We start from the raw sequence: 25,311 nt of genomic DNA, 5'->3' as shown, positions 1-25,311 counted from the left end.
TAAATAATCCTAAGGAAAACAATAGGGCCTTCGCCCTTTGGGCTTGGGCCCTAATAATCCTAAGGAAAACAATAGGGCCTTCGCCTTTTCAAGGCTTGGACCCTAATAATATTTTGATCACTGAACTAAGAAATTTTCTGTTTTCAAAGGTGTTTGCAGGCCCCAAAAACACAGTTGTCATGTAAATGAACAGCCAAAATGCATAACAAGTTTTCTGTTTTTGTGTAAACGGTCCCTAGATGATTGTTTGCTCCTTACAGTTGCTGGTTTGAGTGGAATTTGAGTTAACCTTCTTTTAAGGGTTTTGCGTAATGAAAACGTGTGCCTTGAATTCAGTCGAATCCATGATCACTAAACTTTTGCACTTTTCTTTCAAACTGTGCAACCCGGAAAAGTTCATAGTGTTAGAAAAGTGTCCTTTTCTTCTCTGTCAACTCCTGCCAATCCCATTCACACTATTTGTCCAGGTTGTGTTTCTTACTGGCAGATCCAGTTGCATTACCTGCTAATGCCTTCATGTATATTTCATTGCACTCTTAGTAATGTTTTGCACTTTCTTGTGTTACAATGAACGCCAAACTCCCTTTTAGTATACAAACCAGAGAATCTATAGAGACCCACTACTTAGAGAAACACACTACTTAAAAAAAAAAAACTTTAAAGAAAGATTTAAGAACGTTTTTTAATCCTAAGGTACACCATTTGTGTCATTGAATATGCAAGTTCTTATTAAAAGGAGCTCATTTTAACTTAAATTGCTTATGCAGAACCAATATGTTTACTGTGCTAAATTACAAGTTTAATGATACGATGTGATGCTGACATGCATTTGTTTGAAAAATAGGGAAAAAAAGAGCAGTTTGTGTTTCTTCATAAGTTTATTCAGTTGAGTTTAAAAGGTATGTTGAAGAGGAAGGTTTAGATCAGTTCAAATAAAAACAGGTACACTCAGGTTAAGCTTCAAAACACACTCATTTCAAGATCACAAGTCAGATCAATCACCTCTCAGAGTTCTTATACAAAAGCCTACACTCCAATAAGGCCGAAAAGGAAGAAGTGGTGCAAACATTAAGGCCAAAACACATTCCAGAGGTGGTGAGAAATTAAGGAGCAATTTAAACAAGTCTCCTACAATAAAAAAGAGTGTAAATGAGTCACGTCAATGTGGGTTATTAAAAACTCTATGATGACAGTGTGAAAACAAGAATATATATAATAAAACAATTCAGATTTTCTGACAAGTGATACATAATTGCAACCACAAGTAATTCAGTATTTGCAATTATTGTCCATATATTATTGCAGCTGTCAGATAGCCTGATATCAAGACTTCAGACCACCCAGCTAACAAAAAATATATTCTATGGGGCTGTTCGCACAGAACGCGCTTTTCCATTCCAATGCGCTACTTTTCCAATGTTTTTCTATGTAATCACACTGTAGACGGACGTGTATAACCGTTGTGCTCACGTCTTTTGCAGCTTCTCGCGAATGACCCGCCGTTCTTAAAACGTGGCGCTCAAATTAAAATCAGTTCAACTTTTTTTTTTTTCCCATTCAACTGCCCTAAGATGAATCCCTTTAGTTTTTCAAAGCACATTCTCTGTGAAAGAGCCCTAAGAACGTTTTTCTAACGTTCCCATTAAGTTATTTTCTGAATGTTCTCTTAGTGTTCAAAACATCCAGTTTTTAAATGTAAAAAAAACGTTTAATTTCTTGGTTATGCAAATATTACAGAAAACATTAAGGGAAAGTTACATTTTATCATTTTGAAAACATTATGAGAATGTTACTTTTGAGTTGCCTAGAGTAACATTTAAAAAAACGTTTGAAAAACTAAAACATTTCAGAAAAAAAAGTTCCATGAACAATGTATAAATAACATTTTAAGAATGTTGTTAAACACCAGATAACTTTTGAACAAACGTTACAGGAAGGACATTTATTCATATAACAGAACATTAGCCAAATATCTGGGAACGTTCCCTGTTAGCTGGGCGATAAGAACAGGACAAATGAGACGGCCAGAACTCTACTGTCTCATTAATATTACTCACGTCGTACCATTAACATGATCCACTTAAAGTCAAGAGGAGTCACAAGGCAAATATTCGCAGTTATTAGAGGCATCCTGATCCTGCACAATATTACAATTTGCAGATGATATTGCATTGGAACAGCTCAGAGTTAGAGAGCGGATCTAATCAAGACGCAACTGTCAATCAAAGCCAAACTTTTGTACAGTGCATTCATGCAGTGCAAAGTTTTGGAAACGCCATGGCGGAAGACATGCGTGTGTAGCCCTCCATGACTTGATGGTATTTATTTTCCTAATATCTAGGATGTATGATCTCAAATCCCCAAGAGGTGTGTCTTAAGAGGTAGACGGAACAGACCACCACAGTTCCTCTTCAAGGTAAAATCGATTACATGGCTTATAATTGCATCTCTTGATTAATGTTTGGATAGTCTAGTTAACACATAGGACCTTTTTAGAACAACAAAGGTGCCATGGTGTGCAGTGCAGTGATTCTGTCAGGATTGTTCTGCTGCTTTGCATTGAATATTAAGTAAATTCTGTGCTACTTGCAGCATCCGCCATTGTTCAAACAGGTAATAATCTCACACATTGACTGAGAATTGTCAATTGGGCCTGAGGCATCAAGGTTTGACTGGTTAGCAAGCAAAATGCATCTTTCTTAAAGGTATAGTTCTGTGAAACAAAAAACGAAGAATGTTTCAACTGCTCTTGTCCATACAATGAAAGTCAATGGGGTCCAAATAATCATCGTCTCCGAAGAATTGAGATGAAAGGGAATGCTAAAGGATCCTTCAGGTATCACAGACTTCCTTATTCAGATCGCTCAAACAGACTCAAATTCTGCTGCTAGTGGCACAGAAATTACACACTTCATCGTTAAAGTTTCCTTGCTTGCATTTTTATGGAAATGCGACTCAGATGTTGAATCCATGAATCTAAGATGAATCTAATAGCAACTATAGAATTAATCTGAAGTGTACGACAGATGTCCCTAACATCTAAACACCCTGTGTTTATTATAGGTAAAGGCAGATACAGTACATTGTCAATGAAAGGAACAAAAAAAAAAAAGTGTCTGGTAAGATGGGTTTTTTTCAATGTGTAATTGTAATCAAGCTGCAAATGATGAAATGATCTTTCTATAATAATTTGAAATATGACCAGCTGATTTTAAATTTGGAACAAACTAATTCAGAAAGCATGGTTTTGTGCAAAAATGCAGCGGTCGTTGCAGCGCCACTTGCCGTTAACATTCGGCATCTGTGCTACTCTTTGCTGCATTGGGGCTTTGTGCAGAGGAGCTGATGGTTTGCAGGTCTTCACTTGCATCCGTATGGCCAATCCCGTTGGGCCCCGTCCACTTCTCTGGACCTCCAGCCTTCACTTCACTGATCATAAAAGTATATGCAAAAATGACAACAAAAGTGAACAGACTATAATATTTATATACAGATGCCATATTAAAGTGCCCCTATTAAGCCTTTTTAGATATCACCTTTCATGTAGTGTGTAATACAGCTGTGAATGTAAAAGGTCTACAAAGTTTCAAAGATCAAAATGCAGATAAATGGAGTTATTGTCTCCCAAAAGCAAGAACTGATTCTAATCTGCCTGAAACGTGTCGTCAGTAATTCAGTCTAATTTCCTGCTCAAACCTATGTAGGTTTGTAACAAATGTGCATAATGCCAGCCTATGGTCTTCATTGACTGTCCACAAACAGCATCTATTTTGACCCTCAAACACTGTAGCTGTAGCTGAGGCCTGGAAGAGTTTGGTTCATGTTGTCGACATGTCGAGAAGACGCTGTTTTCTGTGCTGTGAAAGCGGAACCACTTTGTATGGATGAGGACTCAGGCTCGAATTGATAGGGTAAAACCGGCGCCATCGTTACTGTTCGTATCAATGTGTATTAAGCGCTGAAGTGTATCAAGCCTCCAGAGCTGAAATTCATGGTATTGATATGGTAATGGGTGTTTTGTTTCTGACACGCAATGTAATTGGTAGACCAATCACAACAGACTGGGCCATCTGACCAATCAGAGCAGAGTACGCTCTCAGAAAGGAGGAGTTTAGAGAGACTGGATCCATTATCAAACCGTTTCCGACCCTGTGAGAAAAGAGGTGATGCTGCAATGTATATTATGAGAAAATTAAAGTGTTTTTTGATGCATGTATTGTAGGAGACCTCTAAAACTAAATCAGGAATCTTTAAAATGGCATAATAGGGGCACTTTAACATCTAGCAAAATAGCTAACAAAACCCAATCTTAATCAATTTATTGTGGTTGACTGCTGAACAAACGAGTTGTGTGAGCGTAACCTTACCCTGAACAGCAGCCGTTGGTGACCGGCTCAGTGGGCTCTTTCTCAGAGAGAGATCTGCAGACACTGTCTGTCTGAGCGCCTCCTTTGAACTCCATGCCAGAATCGGAGCCCTGTGGAGCCATGGCTGGCTCTCGGCCCGAGTCTGAGCTGGTTCTTGATCCGCGCTCACTGCCTGACAGAGAGCTGCTGCCTGGCCCTTCTGTGTCTTTGCCAGAGTCAGAACTGTGTCGCCCGTTCAGGCTGTTTGATGACGAGACTTTCCTCAGCTGCCCATCATCTACAGAGCAACAGATGAAGGGGCGTCATTATCTGCTCGAGTTATGCAGAATACTCAGGGTATTTTCAATCCTAAATGTTTCATTAATGTCATTATCATCATCACCACAACTTAAAGACGTCATCAAATATTAGCTTTTAGTCCATGCCTATTAGCTTTTTCCTACATGCTATTTAACTACTATGCGCTGACATTAACTTAGATACAGTATATAGATTTCAAATATACAGGTTTTCTCTTCCTGGAAATATAAGCAAAAATAATAATTACTCCTCCTGCATTACACACATTTTGTCCAATCAAAATTGCCTAGCAATAGAAAGTAGCAAATGGTTCATGGTTGTCAACTACCAAGTTGACAGGGAACGTTCCCAGAACTTTACAAAGTTGTGGAAAAAAAAACGTTCTTTGTATCATTAATAGAATGTTCATTCAAAGTTACCAAGTCTCTTATAATGTTCTCCAAATGATAGCACAAAAACATTATTTATACATCATTCATTGAATGCTTTTTTCTGGAACGTTTTAACTGGACGTTTGTCTAACCTTTTTCAAAAGTTACAACTTGTTTCAGAATGTTTCGAGAACTTTGAAAGTAACGTAATGTTTGCAAAAAGATAAAATGGTATGTTTTCCAAATGTTTGAATTACCAATAAACTTAATGGGAACGTTAGCAAACATTCTTAGAACAAATTTTTGTTTGCTGTGTAGAACTTACAGGCTATTTTAAAAGCCCTTTGATAAAGTATGTAATACTTCCTGTTTCAACAGCAAATACATAGTAAATGCATACGTTCAACTATTTCATGGTTCTTGAAGGGTAGTGTTTATCCCCTTGCCTTCTGTGTCGGGAACACAGGCCTGTTTGCGTCTCCTCCTCAGAATTACTTCCAGTTCACTGTCCTTTTTAGTATGAACCACTTCCTGAAACCCACGACTGGGACTCTTCTTCACCGTCTCCTATAGGTTCAGAGAGAGAAAAGAATTTGAAGAATGATTCATTGCTGAGTTTGGCATCTTTTTACATCATTTTTAAGTAAAGAATACTTTAGTATATTATGCATTTATTTGGACAACCACTACTGAACACCATGATCACCATCATAACTATTTGTTGTAAACAAACATATAATGGTATGGATTTCTGTAATCTGTGGATCAGTAGATGACTGTAACAAGGGGGTATTAAAATCAGTTAATCAGAAAGCCTACCAGAATGCCTTTCAGCTCTTCCATTGCACTTTCTTGGTGCTTTTCCTCCACTGCTGCTGCTGCTGCTGCAACTGCTGCTGGGATCGGCTGCTGTGGATCAGGAACAAAGAAAAGTTACATTATATGATCAAATCACAAAATATTTCACAAAAAAACATTATATGATATAATATCCCTGTTGTTATTTTTACCTAAAACTATTAAAAAATCATTTTAGGTAATTAATAATATACCTGAGATCAAATAAAATGTAAATATTAGATGAAAAACAAAAATAAAATGTTTGCCTTATCAGCTAACTGAAATAAATATGTTTAAAGGTCCCATGACATGGAATTTTCACTTTCTGAGGTTTTTTAACATTAATATGAGTTCCCCTAGCGTGTATATGGTCCCCCAGTGGCTAGAAATTTCAATCGGTGTAAACCGAGCTTTGGCTATCTTTCTCTGCCTTTGAGAAAATGAAAGCTCAGACGAGCTGATCTTGAATCTCCTCTGTATGACGTCATACGGAGGAAAGGTTACCTCCCCTTTCTCTGCTTTGCCCGCCCAGAGAATTTGGCTCGCCCATGAGAAAATGAGCAAGGAAGTACGAATGTGCGAGCGCGATTTGAGTTTTTCCTCGAGAGATATCATGGCTTGCAAACGAGCGAAGCATGGCAGTTAATCAGTGTTCGGATGTACAAATGAACACAAAAGTATTTTTTTAGTTCCTTCATCCGAGCCTCTGAAGAAACAATGGGTTAATTTTATTTTCTCTGGAAATGCGCCGACACAACTTCCCAAAGTTTTGTATAGTCCAAACATTTCACCGATGACTGTTTCCTCAACTTGGGCCAATACAGAGCTGGCCTCGATGAACGTATGAAAATAAATCGAGCTACCAAGCAACAATTTCTGATGTGTAGCCTAATTGTTCAAGTTCAGACAGGTAAGTTAATCTTTCTCTCAAAATCGTTCAATACTGTTTATGCATAAGTCAAGCCTGTGACTAAAATATCAACTTCACATCGTTTATTTTAGTAGGATGAAAATAATCTTATTTAAATTGTGAACAAATTATACAGAAAGCGATCAAAGAACAATCTTTCCACACAGCGCGAGTTTTTCTGGACACTTGCCAAACTCGTTATGAAATCAATGACGCACGTTACACTGCACAACGAAGCTCTTACTGTATTTACATCATCGTGTTTGCATTGGTGAAAGCATTAGAGAGAGTGCAGAAACTGCGTTGCAATGATAAGATCTTCATTCTCGCGATCAACAGACTGTCATCTGCTTGCTCAATGCTCATCACGGCAACATTTTATGTGATGGGAATAGATCTAAATATTTTAAAAATTTCTCACGATTCGTTAATCTCGATAGCTGTAATAGTAAAAACGTATAATAGCTGTAGTAAAAGTATTCGAGAGAGTTTCACATGTAATATGTAGCTATTTCATATACAAGCATGTCAGCCAATCACAGCAGTGGCCGGTTACACTGAATCCCACAGCAGACACGCCCCTTCAAACCAGAGGCTAAAATCAGGCTTGGAAAAATGCCTTTTATTTCTAAAATATGACTATTTTTGATCTAAAAAACATACTAACATTATAAGGGCAACCCAGGAAACATTATAAAATAATAAAATAACCCCATGTCATGGGACATTTAAGTTGAAGTAAAATGACTAAAACTAAAGCTCAATAGACATATTAAAAGAAAAATGACAGAAAAACATAACAAAATTCTTAAAACGTATTTAATTTTAATTTAAAAATGAAAATGTAAAAATAATAACCAATTCATATTTTTTATGAAATACTATAAAAGTAAATAAATAACACTGGTGATTTAGCATGTGTTGTTTTTAAGTTTATTCATACATTTTAGATGAGTAACGTCCGAAAGTCAAAAACAAAAGACAATCTGCCAGTGCAGCATTAATGAGAATGCAGTCAATCTCTAAAGTCAGGACTATAGCTATTGATCTGAAGTTATACAGCTCCTCTGAGCCTCAGGATGATCTTGATGGCTTTGCTCATCAATAACTTAAACAAGATGGGTCCCCTCTCAGGCTATGAACTGTCTATACACAAAATGCTTTAATGACCCGACTCTTCCTCAGGGAGGACGACCAAGTGCTATGAACCATTTCTACAGGATCTTTGTATTGACAAAATGGTGCTGAGTTGTAAAACACAAGATTTCCTTTGATTGTAATAGAGCCGTCTGAACTGTTAACACTGCTGCATGTGGAACAATGATCTGGTGTGATGACTGTTGTTAAACACTGTAAACAATATGTGTGAGCTGAACATACCTTCGTGCCAAATCTCTGCAACGATGAGGTCAGCAGATGATGGTACAGAGTAGAGAAACACAACAGACCATCAATCAGTACACACAATACATAACCAATGTACCATTTACAACTGAATTAAAATGTCTATTAAATTAAAATGTAGTTTCTGAATTTGAATTGGTCGGATTGCAAATTGAATTTAAGAAATGAAGAAATTTTAAGAAAATAAAGTAGAATGAATTAAATTCTAATTATTTTAAAAGTATTGCTGTAAAAGTACTTTTTAATAATCCGTTAAAAAATGTTAGCATTAAAAAACAAGTGCAATAATAAATTAATAAAATATTTGATCAAAAGTGACATTTAATGTTACAAAATATTTCTATTTCAAATAAATGCTGTCATTTGGAGCTTTTCAAATTTATCAAAGAATCTTGAAAAATGGTAAGGTTTCCGAAAAAACGGGTTTCAACATTGATAATAATAATAAGAATTGTTTCTTGAGCAGCAAATCATCATATTAGAATGATTTCTGAAGGATCATATGACACGGAAGGCTGCAGTAATGATGATGGAAATTCAGCTTTGCATCAAAGGAAGAAAAAAAAAACATTTTATTATAATATATTAAAATAGTAACACTTTAGTTTAGGGTCAAATTCTCACAATTTATTAGCATGCATATTACTAGGATATTGGCTGTTTATTAGTACTTATAAAAGCACATATCAATGCCTTATTCTGCATAACCGTATTCTACATCCCTCAATCCTACCCAATACCTAAACTTAACAACCTAACTAACTATTAATAAGCAATAATTACCGGTAGGAGTTTATTGAGAGAAAAGTCGTAGTTAATAGTTAGTTAATAGGGAGAATTGGACCCTAAACTAAAGTGTGACCATTCAAATATAAAACAGTCATTTTAAATTGTTACACTATTTCAGAATATTACTGTTTTACTGTATTTTTGATCAAATAAATGCAGCCTTGGTGTGACTAATGTTCAAAAACATTTAAAAAAATTTTTACCAACCCCTAACCTTTAAACAGCAGTGTAAACATTTGAAATCCCATTTATAAATTTTTGTATTTAGTCTATATTTTATAGACCATGATGGAAGTACACTCAATTTCACAGAATGCTTAGATTTACCTGAACGTCTTCAAAATAGAGCCAAATAACATGAAGCAAGTTTACCAAGTGGAAACATCAAACATTATTTGTTTTTGCCAATTTAGTTGGTTTGGGTGAATCAAATTGTTCTGCTGTGTGACTGTGTTAAATTTCTTTAAATTGCAAATGCAATACAATATATTCCTCTTCCTGTAATTCCAATTCAAAATCATGTGGGGTGTGGACAATTCGATTCAAATTTCAACTCATAAAGAGAGCCAATAAAATTCTGAATTTTGCCCAACCTTAGTGTCCTGACTCTTCACAGGCCTGAGAACCACTCCGTGTTTTATTCTCTCCATCATCTCATTGACGGCTTTCACTTTAACATCATCCACAGCTTCAGTTGCTGCGTTCGAGAGAGATAGTGTTTGTCAGGGCACCAATAAAAGGGCAACATAATAAAAATACACCATTCTGACTATAGGGGACAATAACCTGGGGCTTGCTCTTGTTTTGGGCTTCCTTTACCTCCCTTGGAAGATTTCCTCATAATCGCAATGAGAGAGCTGCCGTAAACAAAGAGATGTAATTAGACGTTCACAGCAGGGATAAAGAACAACACTGTTTTAATGATGGTATATGACAGTCTGGCTTCAGTGCAGTAAAGTGGGGCGTTACCTGAGGGGGTTGCAGCGGGACGGAGGAGGCGGGGGAGGTGGAGGAGGAGGGGGTGGGGGAGGTGGAGGTGGTTGAGGAAGAGGGGCCGGGGGAGGAGCGGTCCCAGGGGAGGGGGCTGACGCTGAATCACAGCTCCTCCTCTCCTCCTGCAGATCTTTCACTGTGACAAACGACAAAAGGATGCCGGGATGTTATGTTTCTGAGTGTTATGCTGCTGGAGTATCTGGCCTTCAGATTTAAAATCATCCTTAATTTTACCTTTCATTTCCAAAACACTGTTTTTCTTCTCTTCCTCCTGCAGTCGTCCCTCCGTCTCTTTCTTTTCTTCATCTAATATCTCTAGTTGCCTTTGCAGTTGAACTAGCTGCTTACGCAAAGCACATTCTTGCAGTTCAGCCTCTAGAGCCTTTACCTGCAAACGAATGGGACATATTATACGTTCAAGTCATGTTGAAAAGATTGTATTTGAATGCACAGATTTTATTAAAGTCTCAGAGTTGAGGGCATACCCGAGAGAAAACATGTTGGGCCTGTGTTAATTGTAAATTTATTAAAATAAACAATTTTTTTATTTTTTATTTTTTACAATAAAACTATGTGGAAAATTCCATAGTATTACACAATTACCATAGAATATATAATGATTTAATTTTATTTTTGTGTTAAAATATGTAAAATATATATTTTATTCATCATTTTGCATCTTCTTGTAGAAACTTTGGTTGAATTATAAGTAGAAAAAGCACATCACCATCTCTCCAGCTAATAAGGAACATTCTGAGAACTTTGGCTAAAGTTCTGGCAAGATTATGAACAAACATTTTTCCAGCATCAAAGTTATCTGGTCTTTAAAAATGTTCTCAAAATGTTAGCACAAAAATAATGTCAATACATGGTTCATGGAATGTCTTTTTTTCTCAAACGTTTGAGTTGGATGTTCGACTAACATTTTTAAAATGTTACTACTTGTTTCAGAATGTTTTGAGAACATTATAAAGTAGCATTCTTACTCCATTCTCCATTCTTACCCGTTTATTCTGCCTCCCATCTGCCACTACTCGCTGTTAGGGTTAGGGTTAACCTAACGCATTTCTAACCTAGACTCTAACCAGTGAAACCTGGCTTAATCGTAACATTGCAACCAGTATGATTGATGTCCCTGGCTATGTTTGTTATAGAAAGGACAGATCATCTGGCAGGGGAGGGGGCGTATTGATTCATGTCAGAGATATTCTTAAATGTAAGGAAATCAAATTGGACACATCTTTGGAATGTTTAGCCTTAAATGTAGCACTGCCCCCCTAGATGAATTTTAATATTTTAATCCTGTACAATCTACCATCACATGATGTTTCATTTTATCGTGATTTAGATGAATTGTTTAAATTGTCGTTCTGAATGTCTCTTTTTTGGAGATTTTAATATAAATTGGTTAGATAAACATGGTAAACAAAAGCTGAAAATGATAATGTCAAAACATAATTTTCAGCAGATAGTAAAGGGTCCAACTAGAATCACTCGAACAAGTAAAACCATGATTGATTTGATAATGACATAGACCTGAAAGAATTATAAAGACGTACAACTTAATAACGGGCCTCTCTGACCAGAATATGACTTTGATTATCAGAAAACTAACAAAGAAGGAGCTCTTTACCCTGGCTAGATAATGATATTCGCCAGTTAATGAAAAAAAGAGATCTTAAACACCTTAACAGTCTTACTAAACTTAAGCCCAGCCAACGAAAATTAATAACGGAGTTGGAAGTAAATGGAGTGATTAGCACTGAGAAATCACAAATGAATTTAATAATTATTTCATTCAATCAGTGGAGGAGCTTGCTCAAAATTTTGAAACAGTAAAACTATCACAGGCTAATATAACAGACACTTTTCAGTCCTTTTATATTAAGGAAGTTGACCAAGAGAAATTTGCTAAAATCATTAATAAATTAAATAATTCAAAGGCAAAGGATTGGTTTGGGTTGGATATTGCTGTTATTAAAACACACAGCTCCACTCTAATTAAACCAATAACACATCTGATAAACCTCTCCATTAGAGTTGGTAAATTTCCACAAACCTAGAAAACAGCAGTCATAACGCCAATTTTGAAGGCTGGTGCACCAGACCAAGTAAGCAATTATAGACCAATCTCTATCCTACCAGTTCTCTCAAAGATTCTGGAAAAAATTGTTGCAGAACAACTGGTTGACCACCTTGAAAATAATTTACTTATTTATCCTAAACAATTTGCATTTAGACCAGGGTATTCAACTGAAATGGCTAACTGCTACCTTTCTGAAAACATCAAGTCTTCATTAGATAAGGGTAATGTAGGTGGAGCAGTGTTCATAGATATTAAACAGGCCTTTGATACTGTGAATCTTGAAGTGCTTTTGAACAAACTACGTACTTTTAATTTTTCTGAGCAAGCAACTGGCTGGTTTGTATCCTATCTCGAATCAAGAGAGCAGCGTGTAAAAATCAATGCAGAATATTCAACCCCCCGACAATCTACAATGGGAATTCCACAAGGCTCGATTTTGGGGACTCTGCTCTTCAGCTTATACATAAACGACTTACCATCATGTTGTAAAAAAGCTGAATGTCAGATGTATGCTAAAACCCCTTGTGTAGCAGCAGATATATTAACAAGCGAAATGGAGGGAGTATCCCTATGGCTTAAAAACAATCACTTAACTCTGAATCTGAAAAAGACAGTGTCAATGTATTTTTCCATGAGAAGGAAAGCAAAAGAAAAGCTTATAATTAGAATAAATCAAGAGGAAATAGAGGAAGTCAATGATTTTAAATTCCTAGGTGTAATTTTGGACCCCGAACTTAAAGGTTGCATCAGCGATTGTGGGTGACGTCACTTCTGTTTGTGTTTGAAGCGAGATCCCAAACAAACCAAGTTAGCTTCCCCTCCCTCCTGTTTCGTGCATCATGAAAAAAATTTGATAGACGCGCTGGCTTCTTCTTCAGCTCTGACTTCGCGTGCAGGCACCGTGCACGAGCGCAAAAACAAACAAAACCCGCCCCTGTCGGTGATTGGTTGGAACACTATTTATTTTGGGTTTTGAGTGGTGGTTGTACCCATTTGTTTTTGTGTGCAGATCTCAGAGCCTAGGCTGCCTACAGAGACGCGTTTTTTTGACAGCCTGCTTATGGGGCGGGCAGCTAGCGGATCGTTAGGAAAGATTAGATGAATGTGATCATTTATGTTTGGGCCTGAAATCGCTGATACAACCTTTAAATTTGATAAACATGTTAAAAAACTATGCAAAACTGTAAAGACTAATTTGAACTGTTTTAGAATGATTAGACATTACATACCCCTCAAGGCAGCTCAACTCTTTATGCATGCCATGATATTCTCCCATCTTTCTTATTGTGTTACTGTATGGAGCCAGGCTTCACAGTCAACTGTTAAACCCATTATTTCACTATAAACAAGCACTGAAAATAATGGATCAAAACAAACTAAATGGCATCATTGTATAATAGTGAAAAAGTATAATTTGCTTAGTTATGAAAGTTTTATAAAGTTCTCTTTTATCAAATTGATTTTTTAAATGTGTGAATAATCTCGCTCCAGCTGTACTTTGTCCATATGTGACAAAAACAAATACTAATAGAATCACCACTAGGGGATCAGCAAATGGTAACTGAAGGGTGGCACAGCGCAAAACCACTTTCGGTCAGTCATCTTTCTCTGTAAAAGGGATACATTTTTGGAATGCCCAACCAACAGAAATAAAAACACAAACCAATCTGAAACCATTTAATGAAAAGGTGAAACACTGGCTGAAACGAAACCAAATCTGTGATCACTGATTATGTCACTGTGCAGACGCACTTATAACAGGGTTTATGCAGGAATCATAGAGATGAATTTACTACCTTTTACTACCTTTTTTACTACCTCCACAATATTTTTTACTACCAACACGACATATATTCTATGTAACGTTACAATGTTCTCAATATAATTCATAATCCCACGTTTATAATGAACAACGCGTTATGGTTATTGTGTTATTAAAAACTGTGTACGCAGAGGGGCGGGGTGACCAAAGCTCATTATCATTTAAAGGCATGTGATTGTGCACTGAAACGGCATGCTGAAAACAGAGCTATTTTTGAGCTGGTAAAATGAGTGTTTTCTTAAAATACTAATGAGAATTTTTGATAAAAGTATATTACAAAGTTTTCATTTAGACCCTAAAGATTCATATTAACTTGTACAAAAATGGCATTATATGACCCCTTTAACCCTAGCCCTTGAGTTATCCTAACCATTACGTTAGCCCTTAGCCCTAATAAGGTGAATAATAACCTTGGCACTTAAAAACAAATGACACTTAACAGCCATAAACTTTAATAAAGATTAATAATAAAGTGTGTCACATCACACACACTTACCCACAAACACACATTCTCACACACACAGACTTAAGCAGTGAAATTACTATCCCAAAACAGCAATTTATTTAATCACATCTCTAAATGTGCTTCAAATATGGCACTGCTTTGCTCCTCCCTCACGCGAACCCGTTAAATATTTTCAATTAGGGATGCACGATACCACTTTTTGCAGAATGAGACGGATACCAATAATTTAATTTTTGGTACTCGCCGATATCGATACCGTAACCGATCCCTGAATTTTCACTGCATTTGTAATTTTTAAATGTATTAGTAGATAAACCAAAAGAATATAAATCATATTAGTTGGCTTAATTTGTTCATCAAATATATATTTCCTTCAGATATTTTCATGCTTAATTAATCCTGCTAAAAAAGCATGCTTCTGTTTCTGTCACTGTTCATTCTATTGCTCTATCATATTTTATCTTTCATTTAATACAGGGTATACACAGAAATTCTTAAAATGAATTTAATACCTTTTAATACCTTCACTATAGGGCTGGGCGATATGGCCCCAAAAAATTATCACGATATTTTTTTTTATATCAGTCGATATCGATAATTATCACGATAAATGTCAAATCTTTATTTCTTTCAAGTTTAAAGGCAGATTTTTGCTCCTAAGTGAAAGTTGTATAAACCAGAGCATTAATTGTGGTTTTAACTCTTTATTGTCAGAACATATCATGACAAACACTTGCCAAACAGGTGAACATTTCACAAATCTGAGGTAGAACAGTCAAACATTTGTCATTTTGCCTTAACAAAATAAATATCTGAATAGAAAAATATTTCTTCAGCACAGTTTGCAGTGCAGGCTGCAATTTCAAAGTACATGTTTTGTCTCGAAATGCATATTTGACAGTGAGTTGACAGTAAATCTGCATCCTAACTCAAGCTAATACTACTCTGTTCAATTTATGTTCATTAACAAAAACAGTAACATCTGTTTCAAAAAAAAAAAAACATTAACGACCACATTTTTATTTGGTAAAATGTAATATTCTGACTGTTTGAGTTTTATTAAAATGAACCATTGGTTATCCAGTATCATGCATTTAGATCATGATAACCACAGATAAAACCAGGCATAGCCTAACTTATAGCACCTTACTATCATGGCAAAATGTAACTTTATGGTTTCTATGGTATTTGTATGACAAAAGTAGCCTAAATACATTATTAAATACTGTAATTATATTCCATTAGTCATTTAAAACATTGTCTACATTAATAATATAATACAATTCAGTATGTATATCCCACATTTCATGGTGCAGTTAATATTACTAGGCTAACCTTACAGTTAATCCATGGTAAATGGATTCAGTATCAGTTCATATTCTGACTGTATCACAGTGTTTCTCCTGTTCGTCAGCGCGGTTTCATCTGCCTTTAAACTGGTTTAAATCACTGAGACGTTTGTGTTCTTCGCTGAATTCAAGCGCTTCTCACTGGATCTCGTGAGCGAGGCGATCAGAGTAAACGCGTCTGCTCTAGTGAGCTCGCGCTGCCGTTTGGACTTTGATCCGAGCGGATAAACAGTCCGTGAGGCGCGCGGTTCAAATGAGTTTCGTTCCGCTTTTGGCGCATACACATTATCGAACATTTATCGACCTCTTGATATCGTTTTATCGAGAAAAATTATATCGCGATAATTATCGTTATCGTTTTATCGCCCAGCCCTACTTCACTATATTTTTTAATACCATCACGACTTCAAGATGCAACTGTAGTGGCGTATATAGAGACAAGTAAAGTAATGAAATATCTTCGAAAACTTGCATTTCCCCATAATGTCCAGGGTTTTTTCCTTGGTCAAAATTGGTCTTCGGTGGTGGCCGATAGACACTTATCCTTTCTTGCCCTTTTTTAAAAAAAATACTTCTTTGCTGGACGTGATAATTGTTTTGGTATAATCATATCAATATCAAAAAGTAGAATAAAAACGGAGCATTAAAAAGTTTATTTTAAAAGTTTATTGAAGTCTAATTTTCTACCATATACTGTAAAATTTAATAGAATTAGCTGCCAGATACTTTTTTTTTTTTAAATTAAATAACAAAAATTGCTGCTAGATAACAACTTCCTTTGCACTTTTTTTCTGGTTTCACCTCACTCCAGTCTAAACTAATTTTTTTTTTTTTTGCAATGTTTCTACACATTATAACATAAATAACCTGAAAATACTACGTAGTTTACAACATACATGAATTGTTTGTTCATATTACTTCACAGTGCATTAACTAATGTTAACAAATACAACTTTTAATTTCAATAATGTAGGCTATATGGTGAAATTGACATTAAGAAAGATTAATTAATGATGTAGACGTGCAGTTTATTAATAGTTCATGTTAACTAATGTAGTTAACTAGATTTTAATAAATGGAACCATATTGTGTTACCGATTCAGAAGTCCCGTGAGGACAGATCCGTTGTGTTAACCATTCATTAAAGTGACGCGTCATTAGCGGACGTGTACGCATTGTGTGGTTATCCCATCAGTTAGGACATCGCACAAAATTTGTGTCAACAAATAGGTTTTTTTAGGATAGATTTTTCCTTTATTGAAAGTGTGGTTATGTCAGCTGAATGTGGCACACGCCGTGAGAGAAGATAAGGCAACGTTTTTTTAGAACAATTCACACACAGCGGGAAATAAATTTCCAATTGCGCCACGTGAAACTTCGGTCTTCCGACCTTTTACCATCGTGTCTGTCAATTGATTTTGATTAATATGAGCGAGGGAGAGAGAGCAAGAGTGAATTGAGTGCGCGCGCGCAGCCGGGGCTCTCTCTCTGTTCCTTCTTTCAGTTAACATGCACCCTGTCACAAGCGTAGCAGTCAGTCGTCTACATTAGGCTACTCACCGATCAAATATGGCTTTGGCGGCCGACTGATGACTGAAATAGAAGCGAACTCGCGAACAGGTTGGGCAGCAAGCCAGGCCAGCCGGGTACCCAGTTTGTTTCAGCGCGCGAACGAACAAACACCACGTCACATTATATCGCACAGGTCCTACTCGCAACATATAAATAAATCCACGCGAATTTTAGAACAAAGTCCTGCACTTAACACAAATTGAAACTCATAGGCCTAGTTGGATGGGGGTTCGAAAATTTACTACTTCGTCAGATGACGTTTACTACTTTTTACTACTTTTTACTGGCCTTAATTTGGCATAATTTAATTTACTACCTTTTACTACCTTTTACAACCCCGCGGAAACCCTGTATAAATGGACATGTACATACGGATAGAGAGATAGACGCGCACACACACACACACACACAGACACACACACAGATATATGTATATAATGTTGTGTTTTTGTTACTTTTTATTGTTGTTTCTGTTGTTTGTTTCTGTTCTCTTGGTAATGGTGATGTATGTAGCCTAACCAGGGACAGGGGTTGCAAATTAGCTTCAGCTAGAAACCCTATATGCAACACATCTGTTCAAGTTACTGTAACCTGTTACAATGTGTCTCTTTTGCATTGTCCCTGACAAATAAACAAATAAATAAAAAATTACCATAATGTTTGCATAATGATAAAATGAAATGTTCCCTATAATGAAGAAAAACGTTTTAAACAACTGGACATTTTGAACGATCAGAGAACATTCAGAAATAATGTTTTCATAACTTAGCAAAACATTTTTACAACATATTTTTGTTAGTTGGGTTGCTCCAACCCAAGCTATTTTAATGCAGTCAACTTCCCAACTCGTAAAAATTAAATTCCCAGTAGGACTTGAATAATCAAATATTGAGTTAAATACCCATAAACAGTTTTATTGAAATGATTTGTTCATATAGACATTTTTTCATTCTTTTAGATTGAATTGGGACAATAAACTCGAATGGAACCTTTGCAAAATTTCAAATGTCCTTGACTCTGGTACAGAATTAGTTGTACCAGGCTGACTTGTAAACAAGGTTTTGCTAACATAGCCTATTGATTATGTGACGTCTGAAGTTAGGATCCATGCTCTTTGGATTTGAATTGTGGGTCAGACTGTATATTGACTGATGACACAACAGTGCTACTGATTCACAAACTCTAAAACTCATATGTTAGTATTAGTAATGCTGCATTTGCCCTTTTGTCACTGCCTGCATGAACAGAATATTGCCTAGATCTGATTCCTAGCTCATCCAATCAGTAACTATCATGTGTAAAAAGTATCTGATGATCTGGAAATTCTTTATTTGCTGTCACAGAAAGCTGTTGAATGAATCTATCAAGCCTCCGGATGTCTCCTCTGGTGCTCTGAGATTTTTGTTGGTTTAATATAGTTGTGGTTGTGTTGACAGCCTACCACTCACATACGTTTGTCATTTAATGTGGTTTGAAAATTATTACATGTAACTGCTGAGGATGCAAATGTAGAAAAGAAGAGCCACAAGAGACCCAGATGAAAAAAAAAACAAAAAAACAATGAATGCAGTCTATGATCTGGCATATTCTAGTCTACTGGGACTGTACAGCATCACTCAACCAAACACCTGAATCAGCTGTTTGAAATGCCAACTTCACCGCATACATGGATTTGTGCTGCAAATGTTAAAATACTATTGAAATAGTCAATATTATTTTGTCTAAATATATGAAAAATAAAACACTAATAACTAGATTCAATCATTTAAATTCTACAAGTGAATTAAGGCAACATTTTAATGTTAAAATTAATAAAATCCATTTTGAGATTTTCTAAAGATTTAAGATTGCATTTACTTTTTAATGAAAACTTTAAGTAAGTTAGAGAAATGCACAGCACTTTTTCATCCCATTTAGTGCCTGCTTAAACTGGATTGTGTGTGGCTAGTGAATAAGACCACAGACAAAACCGTTTACGAAGTTCTAAAAAACGAACATTAGAGGATTAATAGTTATGAAAGGATTTATGTCTATTAAAAGCCGTAGCTGACTGGTTTAAATAACTGAAAAGGGGTTTTAGATTTAATCCCATTGTCTAATCCTATCATGCAATTAATGATTGCTTATCAGGCTTATTGTGTTCATTGAAATACAATGAATCTGAACCCCAATGAACCCACCACCCCTGAAAGGAGCTAACAAAAATGAAAACATATACTCCAGTTTTGTACATCTAAAAATCAAATTCAAATGTGTTTAAAAGACTCTAAGGTTTCCTACCTTGTCTTGGTGCTGTATTCTCTCTTCTTCTAATGTTTTGGTCGCATTGGCCAAATCTTCCAAAGCTTTGAGCAGTTGAATGCTGGGATCTACCTGTTGCAGCAGAATCATGCTCTGTCTGTTTGCTTCTTTTTGCTTCACCACCATCTACAGGAGAAAATAAACATGAGGAAACAACTATTTCAGATGGTTTTCTTCAACAACTAAAGGAAATGAAACATTTCACCGTGATGCAGGCAGCCATACACAATTCAAACTCTACAGTCAATATATACAACTATCTTGTCTTTTGGTAGGATTTTGAGGTCACCAGAGCAGGGACTGAAGTTGTCCTGTCACCCGTGTACTGATGAAGTGAATTAGATGTGTTTTGTCCCATACCTCATGTGCATAGGTCTCTGCTTTGTGCCTGAGGCTCTGCTCCAAATCCAGATGCTCCTTCATGTTTTCATACTCTTGAGTGGCCATCATAGACACTAAAGAGATAAACAATGATAATAAAGCAATAGGCTTGGCAAAAATCCCTGTAAGGCTTTTTTCAGGTATAACGCAAATAAATATCATAAAAGACACATTATGAAAGGCTTAGACTATTGTATGAACAGTATGTATTTTGCTTACACTTCTATGGCCAACTTTCCTAACCAAAAATAAAAAATCTAATCATATTTCAAGCAATTCAAAACCATAATGGCGAACAGTGCGCATCTGAAGTGTCTCAGCTGAAGGATATAATACATTACTTATCGGCTTTAAGATATATGCCAAATCTTTTTATCCGACCGATAATGATAATATTAAAAATTAACATATAGCGGCTGACATCAATATGGTCGGTGGCCGATATATCGTGCATCCCTAGTAAGGCACATATTATAATAGACACAGTATTACAGGCATAGATTATTCGATGGATAGTACGGATGGGAATCGGAAGGAATTTACTGGTTCCGATTTTACATTAATGATTCTTTTAGTTACTGGTATACAGTCAATAAAAACAAAAGTGTTGCTTTATGTCAGCATTCGCTACTGTTCAAACGTTTGATCAATTGTTACAGGAAAGACATTTCAAATGTTTAAAGATTTCTACTTCAAATAAATGCTGTTCTTTTGAACTTTCTATTCAATCCCGAAAAAAAATGTATCCCAGTTTCCACCCAAATATTAGGCAGCACATATTTGGTGAGCATTAAAGACTTCTTTAAAAATGTACCGACCCCAAACTTTAGAACGGTAGAAACTTATTTGAGGTTTTTGAGCATTTTAGGCATTTTCATTAAAAAAGAACCAGTTCATAATAGTAATTTACTTGTGGAAACATATTTTGATTGTATTGTCTCTTTACTGTCATGGTATTCTTTGCAAATGGAAATGGTTCAAAATAAGAACCGATTCTCAGTTTCCAGCCCTAATGAACAGTGACACATTCATGTATTATTCAACCGATATTCAATCACATGTGCACGTATATCAGCAATTTTACAATGTGGCTCCTTCAATTAGATTTCATAGGCAAAACTGTTAGTTTTAAAAATAAACACGTTAAACCCACTAAGTCAGTCAAGTAAGTCTGTATATAAGTCAGTATATGACATGAGCACTGCTGTTTCCAATATTCCAGTCAGAGTAATAACACATATGAGCAAAGAGGGAGCTGAGAGGATGTCAAAACAAAGTGCATCACCCCCAGCTGGAACAGAGGGACTTCCTGTGGTGAATCTTTTACAGATAATTTGATCAAGGACTTTGACGTGCGGCCGGTAGTGAGTGGGCTGGTGGGGAACATTAATCTTCTTGGAAGGCACATGCACAGATGCACTGCAGGCCATTTAAGATGATGTCATGCACATGAATTTGAATACAAGTGAGGAAATGAAGAGGCTCTGTATTCACAAAGTCCATACTCACCCCTGTTGAACCTCTTAATGGTCTTGCTTTGCTGCTCAATGGTTTTATAAAGCTCCTTCATCTCAGCCTGCTCCTTTTCAGTCTGCAAATCAGCATAAGGCACATATTTGAGAAACTATCAGCAAAGAAACTCAATTAGACACTGTTACTCTGATATCCTTTTAGGATCAGCCATACCGCAGGCTTCATTTCAAGATCATTTATTATTTATGAACAGTTTAAAATACTGGAAGACACTTTGCAGACCAGGCCCCCATCCACTGCCGTCAAGCCTAACTGAGCTCGGCCTTTCATTCAGAGTAAAAAGTAAAAGAGTTGCTTTGCTACTCACAAGTGCTGTCAACTCCTCTATCTTCCTTTGCTGTTCTTGAAGCTGACAGGCCAACTGCTTCTTCTCCTCCAGCATAGAACTCACAGTTTCTTGGAGATCTGTGGAAAAATGAGAATTTGGAATGGACATTTATTATGACAGATTCCTTGGCGAAGGAAATTGTACACAGGCGTATTTATAAACTGCCACCCATTTTAATACACTGCTATGATACACTGGTTCTGTGCTATTTACCTTTGACCTGCAGCTTATACTGAGAAAAGGGGTCAGAGCTGGGATCTTGTTGTTCAGTCTCCTCTTCTAGGGAAATGCAATCAGAAATACTGGGCAGCAGCTCATCCAGACACGGCCGTGACGAAAGGCTCAAATACTTCAGCTTCCTGTTCTCACAGTTCAACTAAAAGTGATCAAAACAGAATGATTTAAGACCATAAATGATCAGAAAAGTTTGAACATTTTGACTTTTGCCATAGCTCTTCTTGGCACATTCGACAAAAGTAGTCTAAATCATTCATTAGTGAATCAGACTGATCCGATTCTTAAGTTCAAACTCACGACCAACACATTCTTCTGAATTTCTTCTTTTATGTTCACCAATTATAATCATGTTGACTCCAGCATTTGTTTTTATGCTTATATTGCTTTCTAGTAGAGATTGAAAATGTCAACAAACAGAAATAACTAGACAAATTCATTACGGCCTCGAGATACTTCAAGTTAAATTACAGAACGAACTGGTGTGATGTCATTTTGAATAAAATCAGTTTGTTTCTTGAGTTAGAAACAGCTTGCCAAATCAAACTTTACGGAAATGTTCGCCTAGCTGTTAAACGCCTTTAAACTTCCTGGTCAGTGGCGATACATAAATGTGCTCTGAGGCTCCGCCTTCTTTGAGGAAATCTTCTCCAGTTCATTTCTTCTGTTCAGTCCATCAGAGTCAGACACGAGTAAAAACATGAACACACTGGAGAGCTACTTTGTATTGAACTGAAGTTGTAGTTTTAATGCACTTTTTGTGTTCAATAATGTAAAGCTGATTGATTTAAAGCAGTCTATTCTATAAAGGGCTATATAAAAAACTGTGACATGAATTGAATGGAGTGCCGAATTAAAAAGCTTGTGCAAACATATCCAGATCGCTATGATCAGATGCTTTCATAACTACTGTTCCCTTTCAAGGGAACTTCGAGCTGCGTTTGAGACGCGGTGGGAACGCTCTGCGTGATTGCGTCATGAAGCACGTGTAAAATCAGTCCAATGGAAGCCCGATACGTCATGGGTGACGTCATAGACCAGGAAACTATAAAGCACCCTTGAAAACAGACCGCGACAGCTTCTGTTGTCTTCAGCAAGCGCTCTCTGTGATTCTGTCCTTGTCTATTTATTGTTGTTTGTCAAGCCCAATATATATATCACTATCTATCATTATGGCGAGCAAAGCAATATTATAGACGTTGTGTTGTTCCCTGCCCTCGTTACATCACGGGTGGGGACACACATCAGCTTTTTGTTGCTGTTTGGGAGTGGAGCATGCAACAGTCATTTCTCGAGGGATCTGACTGTGCATTGCGAGAAGCTGTCCGGGAGGACGCTCCGCTCCCGCCGGGCGTTCTTCGAGGAGGACGGTTCGGTTCGCGTTCCCCGAGCGGGTCTCTCTGTTGCCGAGGCTCGGAGACGGCTCGTATTTCGGGGTTCGAAAACGGATCTGACAGCGGGGGTTGGGACGGGCTCCGCCCTTTCTCAGCTTTCACATGCCAGATCTAGTGTGCTACGATTTCCAGTTCCGAGGAATTGGTATCGTTAGTGTTTTGTTTAAAAAGAAAGAGAACAAAACAAATACAAATCTTTATAAAAAGGCAGATGTTTGAGTTTTCAATGAATAAATTTTCCAGCTCATAACTCTGTTGAATAAAGAGGAGCTTTTTTAAAGAAAAAAGGAGGTTTTATCTAGTGCTGTTGCCAGTTAAATATTTACTGGCCAGCTGAACATTATGAGATTGAAAATAAAGAAGAGTTTGTTAGATGAACTGTATCTTAAAACAGGAAAACTCTGTATCTCAGCCTCCTCGTCGGGGACTGTGGTTTTTCCCTATCTCCACACTGAGGTGTCGAGATCGTGGAATAAACCGGTTTGTATTTTATGTGTTTAATCCCCAGATGTCTGACTATAGTAATGTTTGGGTATTAAGTATCATAGTATGACATTGCCTCGGGTTAAAGAGACGCTTGCGAGCTTTCTCTCTCCCGAGTCGGCGTTATCGTTATTAACCCCGACGTTACCCACCAGCCATCTTAATAATGAATACATTTTTATTAGGCAGCGCTGGTGGGTAGAGTATATAAGGACATGGATGAATGTGAGGGGCGACTGTCTGAGGAGGGTCGCAGCGCTGCCAGTTCGGTTGTTTCCTGCTGGTGGCCGCAGAGTGATATATATGTATATATATATATACGTTTTTTCTGATATAAAGATAAAGGAAAATAAAGATATAATTATGTCTGTTCTTCTGGACGCTCCGCTTTCAAGAAAACTAAGAAATAAACCATTCAGCGGCGTTCCAGAGGTTTCTTCCTCACCAATCTAATGTTCCTGAGATGGCCTATTAAGCTCCTCTCAGCACAAAGTGCAAAACAGAGCGTCGCCATTCGGGCTCCTCCGCAATTGAGGGGTACCTGGGTGGCGGTCGCAGTCTAGCCAGTTAGAGACATGCAAGATCTGAGGACTGTTTTATCTCTAAAATAGCTTTGACAAAGAAGAAGCCCTGACGCCGAGGCGATCAGGCTTCTAAGGGTGGTCCCCTCTGGGGTAGGGACGGTTTTGAGAAATCGTTTCTCCTCAGCGCCCTTTGGGGTGCGACTCTCTGAGGAGGGTCGCAGTACTGCCAGTTCGGTTTCCCTACCGGTTCGCCGTTTCAGGGCACCAAGGTGTCAGTGTCCCCAAACGAGCCTTCAAATAAGAAAAAAGAAGAGCAGTCAGTTCGGTTCCCCTGCCGGTTCGCCGTTTCAGGGCGCCGAAGTGCCTGCTTTTTTCAACGATCCTCCGAGGAGGGTCGTAGGAACTAAGCTAGTTAGAGGTAGGCAAGATCTGAGGACTGTCATCATCTCTAATAAAGCTTAGACAAGAAGTCCTGTCGCAAGAAAACGAGGCTATCAGGCTTCTGAGGGCTCCTCCGGGGCAGGGACGGTTTTGAGAAATCGTTTCTCCTCGGCGACCTCTGGGGTGCGACTCTCTGAGGAGGGTCGCAGCGCTGCCAGTTCGGTTGTTCCCTGCCGGTTCGCCGTTCAGGGCACCGAGGTGTCAGCGTCCCCATACGATCCTCCGAGGAGGGTCGTAGAATGGTCAGTTCGGTTGTTCCCTGCCGGTTCGCCGCTTCAGGGCGCCGTAGTGACTGTTCAACCAAGGGACTGTTTTGAGAAATCGTTTTTCCTCTGGGGTGCAACTCTCTGAGGAGGGTTGCAGCGCTGCCAGTTCGGTTGTTCCCTGCCGGTTCGCCGTTCAGGGCACCGAGGTGTCAGCATC

General features: G+C 37.4%; 1 protein-coding gene across 1 annotated transcript in view; it reads right to left on the bottom strand.

Annotated features, from left to right (window-relative positions):
- Nucleotides 1-2,624: 2,624 nt before the first annotated feature.
- Nucleotides 2,625-25,311, bottom strand: part of shtn3 (shootin 3) — a 36,624-nt gene continuing 13,937 nt past the window's right edge. Inside the window, exons 5-18 of the mRNA XM_056250373.1 lie at nucleotides 22,026-22,188; nucleotides 21,792-21,889; nucleotides 21,461-21,542; nucleotides 19,931-20,025; nucleotides 19,550-19,696; nucleotides 10,209-10,362; nucleotides 9,951-10,110; nucleotides 9,768-9,838; nucleotides 9,575-9,678; nucleotides 8,169-8,183; nucleotides 5,858-5,947; nucleotides 5,485-5,605; nucleotides 4,368-4,644; nucleotides 2,625-3,429 (exon numbers count right to left, since the gene is read on the bottom strand). Coding sequence (XP_056106348.1) covers nucleotides 3,288-3,429; nucleotides 4,368-4,644; nucleotides 5,485-5,605; nucleotides 5,858-5,947; nucleotides 8,169-8,183; nucleotides 9,575-9,678; nucleotides 9,768-9,838; nucleotides 9,951-10,110; nucleotides 10,209-10,362; nucleotides 19,550-19,696; nucleotides 19,931-20,025; nucleotides 21,461-21,542; nucleotides 21,792-21,889; nucleotides 22,026-22,188 — 1,719 coding nt within the window. The 3' untranslated portion in view covers nucleotides 2,625-3,287. The remainder of the gene's footprint in view (nucleotides 3,430-4,367; nucleotides 4,645-5,484; nucleotides 5,606-5,857; nucleotides 5,948-8,168; nucleotides 8,184-9,574; nucleotides 9,679-9,767; nucleotides 9,839-9,950; nucleotides 10,111-10,208; nucleotides 10,363-19,549; nucleotides 19,697-19,930; nucleotides 20,026-21,460; nucleotides 21,543-21,791; nucleotides 21,890-22,025; nucleotides 22,189-25,311) is intronic.

The sequence above is a fragment of the Rhinichthys klamathensis genome, unplaced genomic scaffold (genome assembly GCF_029890125.1).
Source record: "Rhinichthys klamathensis goyatoka isolate OS25496 unplaced genomic scaffold, OSU_Roscu_1.1 h1tg000068l_1, whole genome shotgun sequence".
NCBI lineage: Eukaryota > Metazoa > Chordata > Actinopteri > Cypriniformes > Leuciscidae > Rhinichthys > Rhinichthys klamathensis.
Note: the sequence above shows the minus strand (reverse complement) of the source record. Positions and strands in the feature narration are given on the sequence as shown.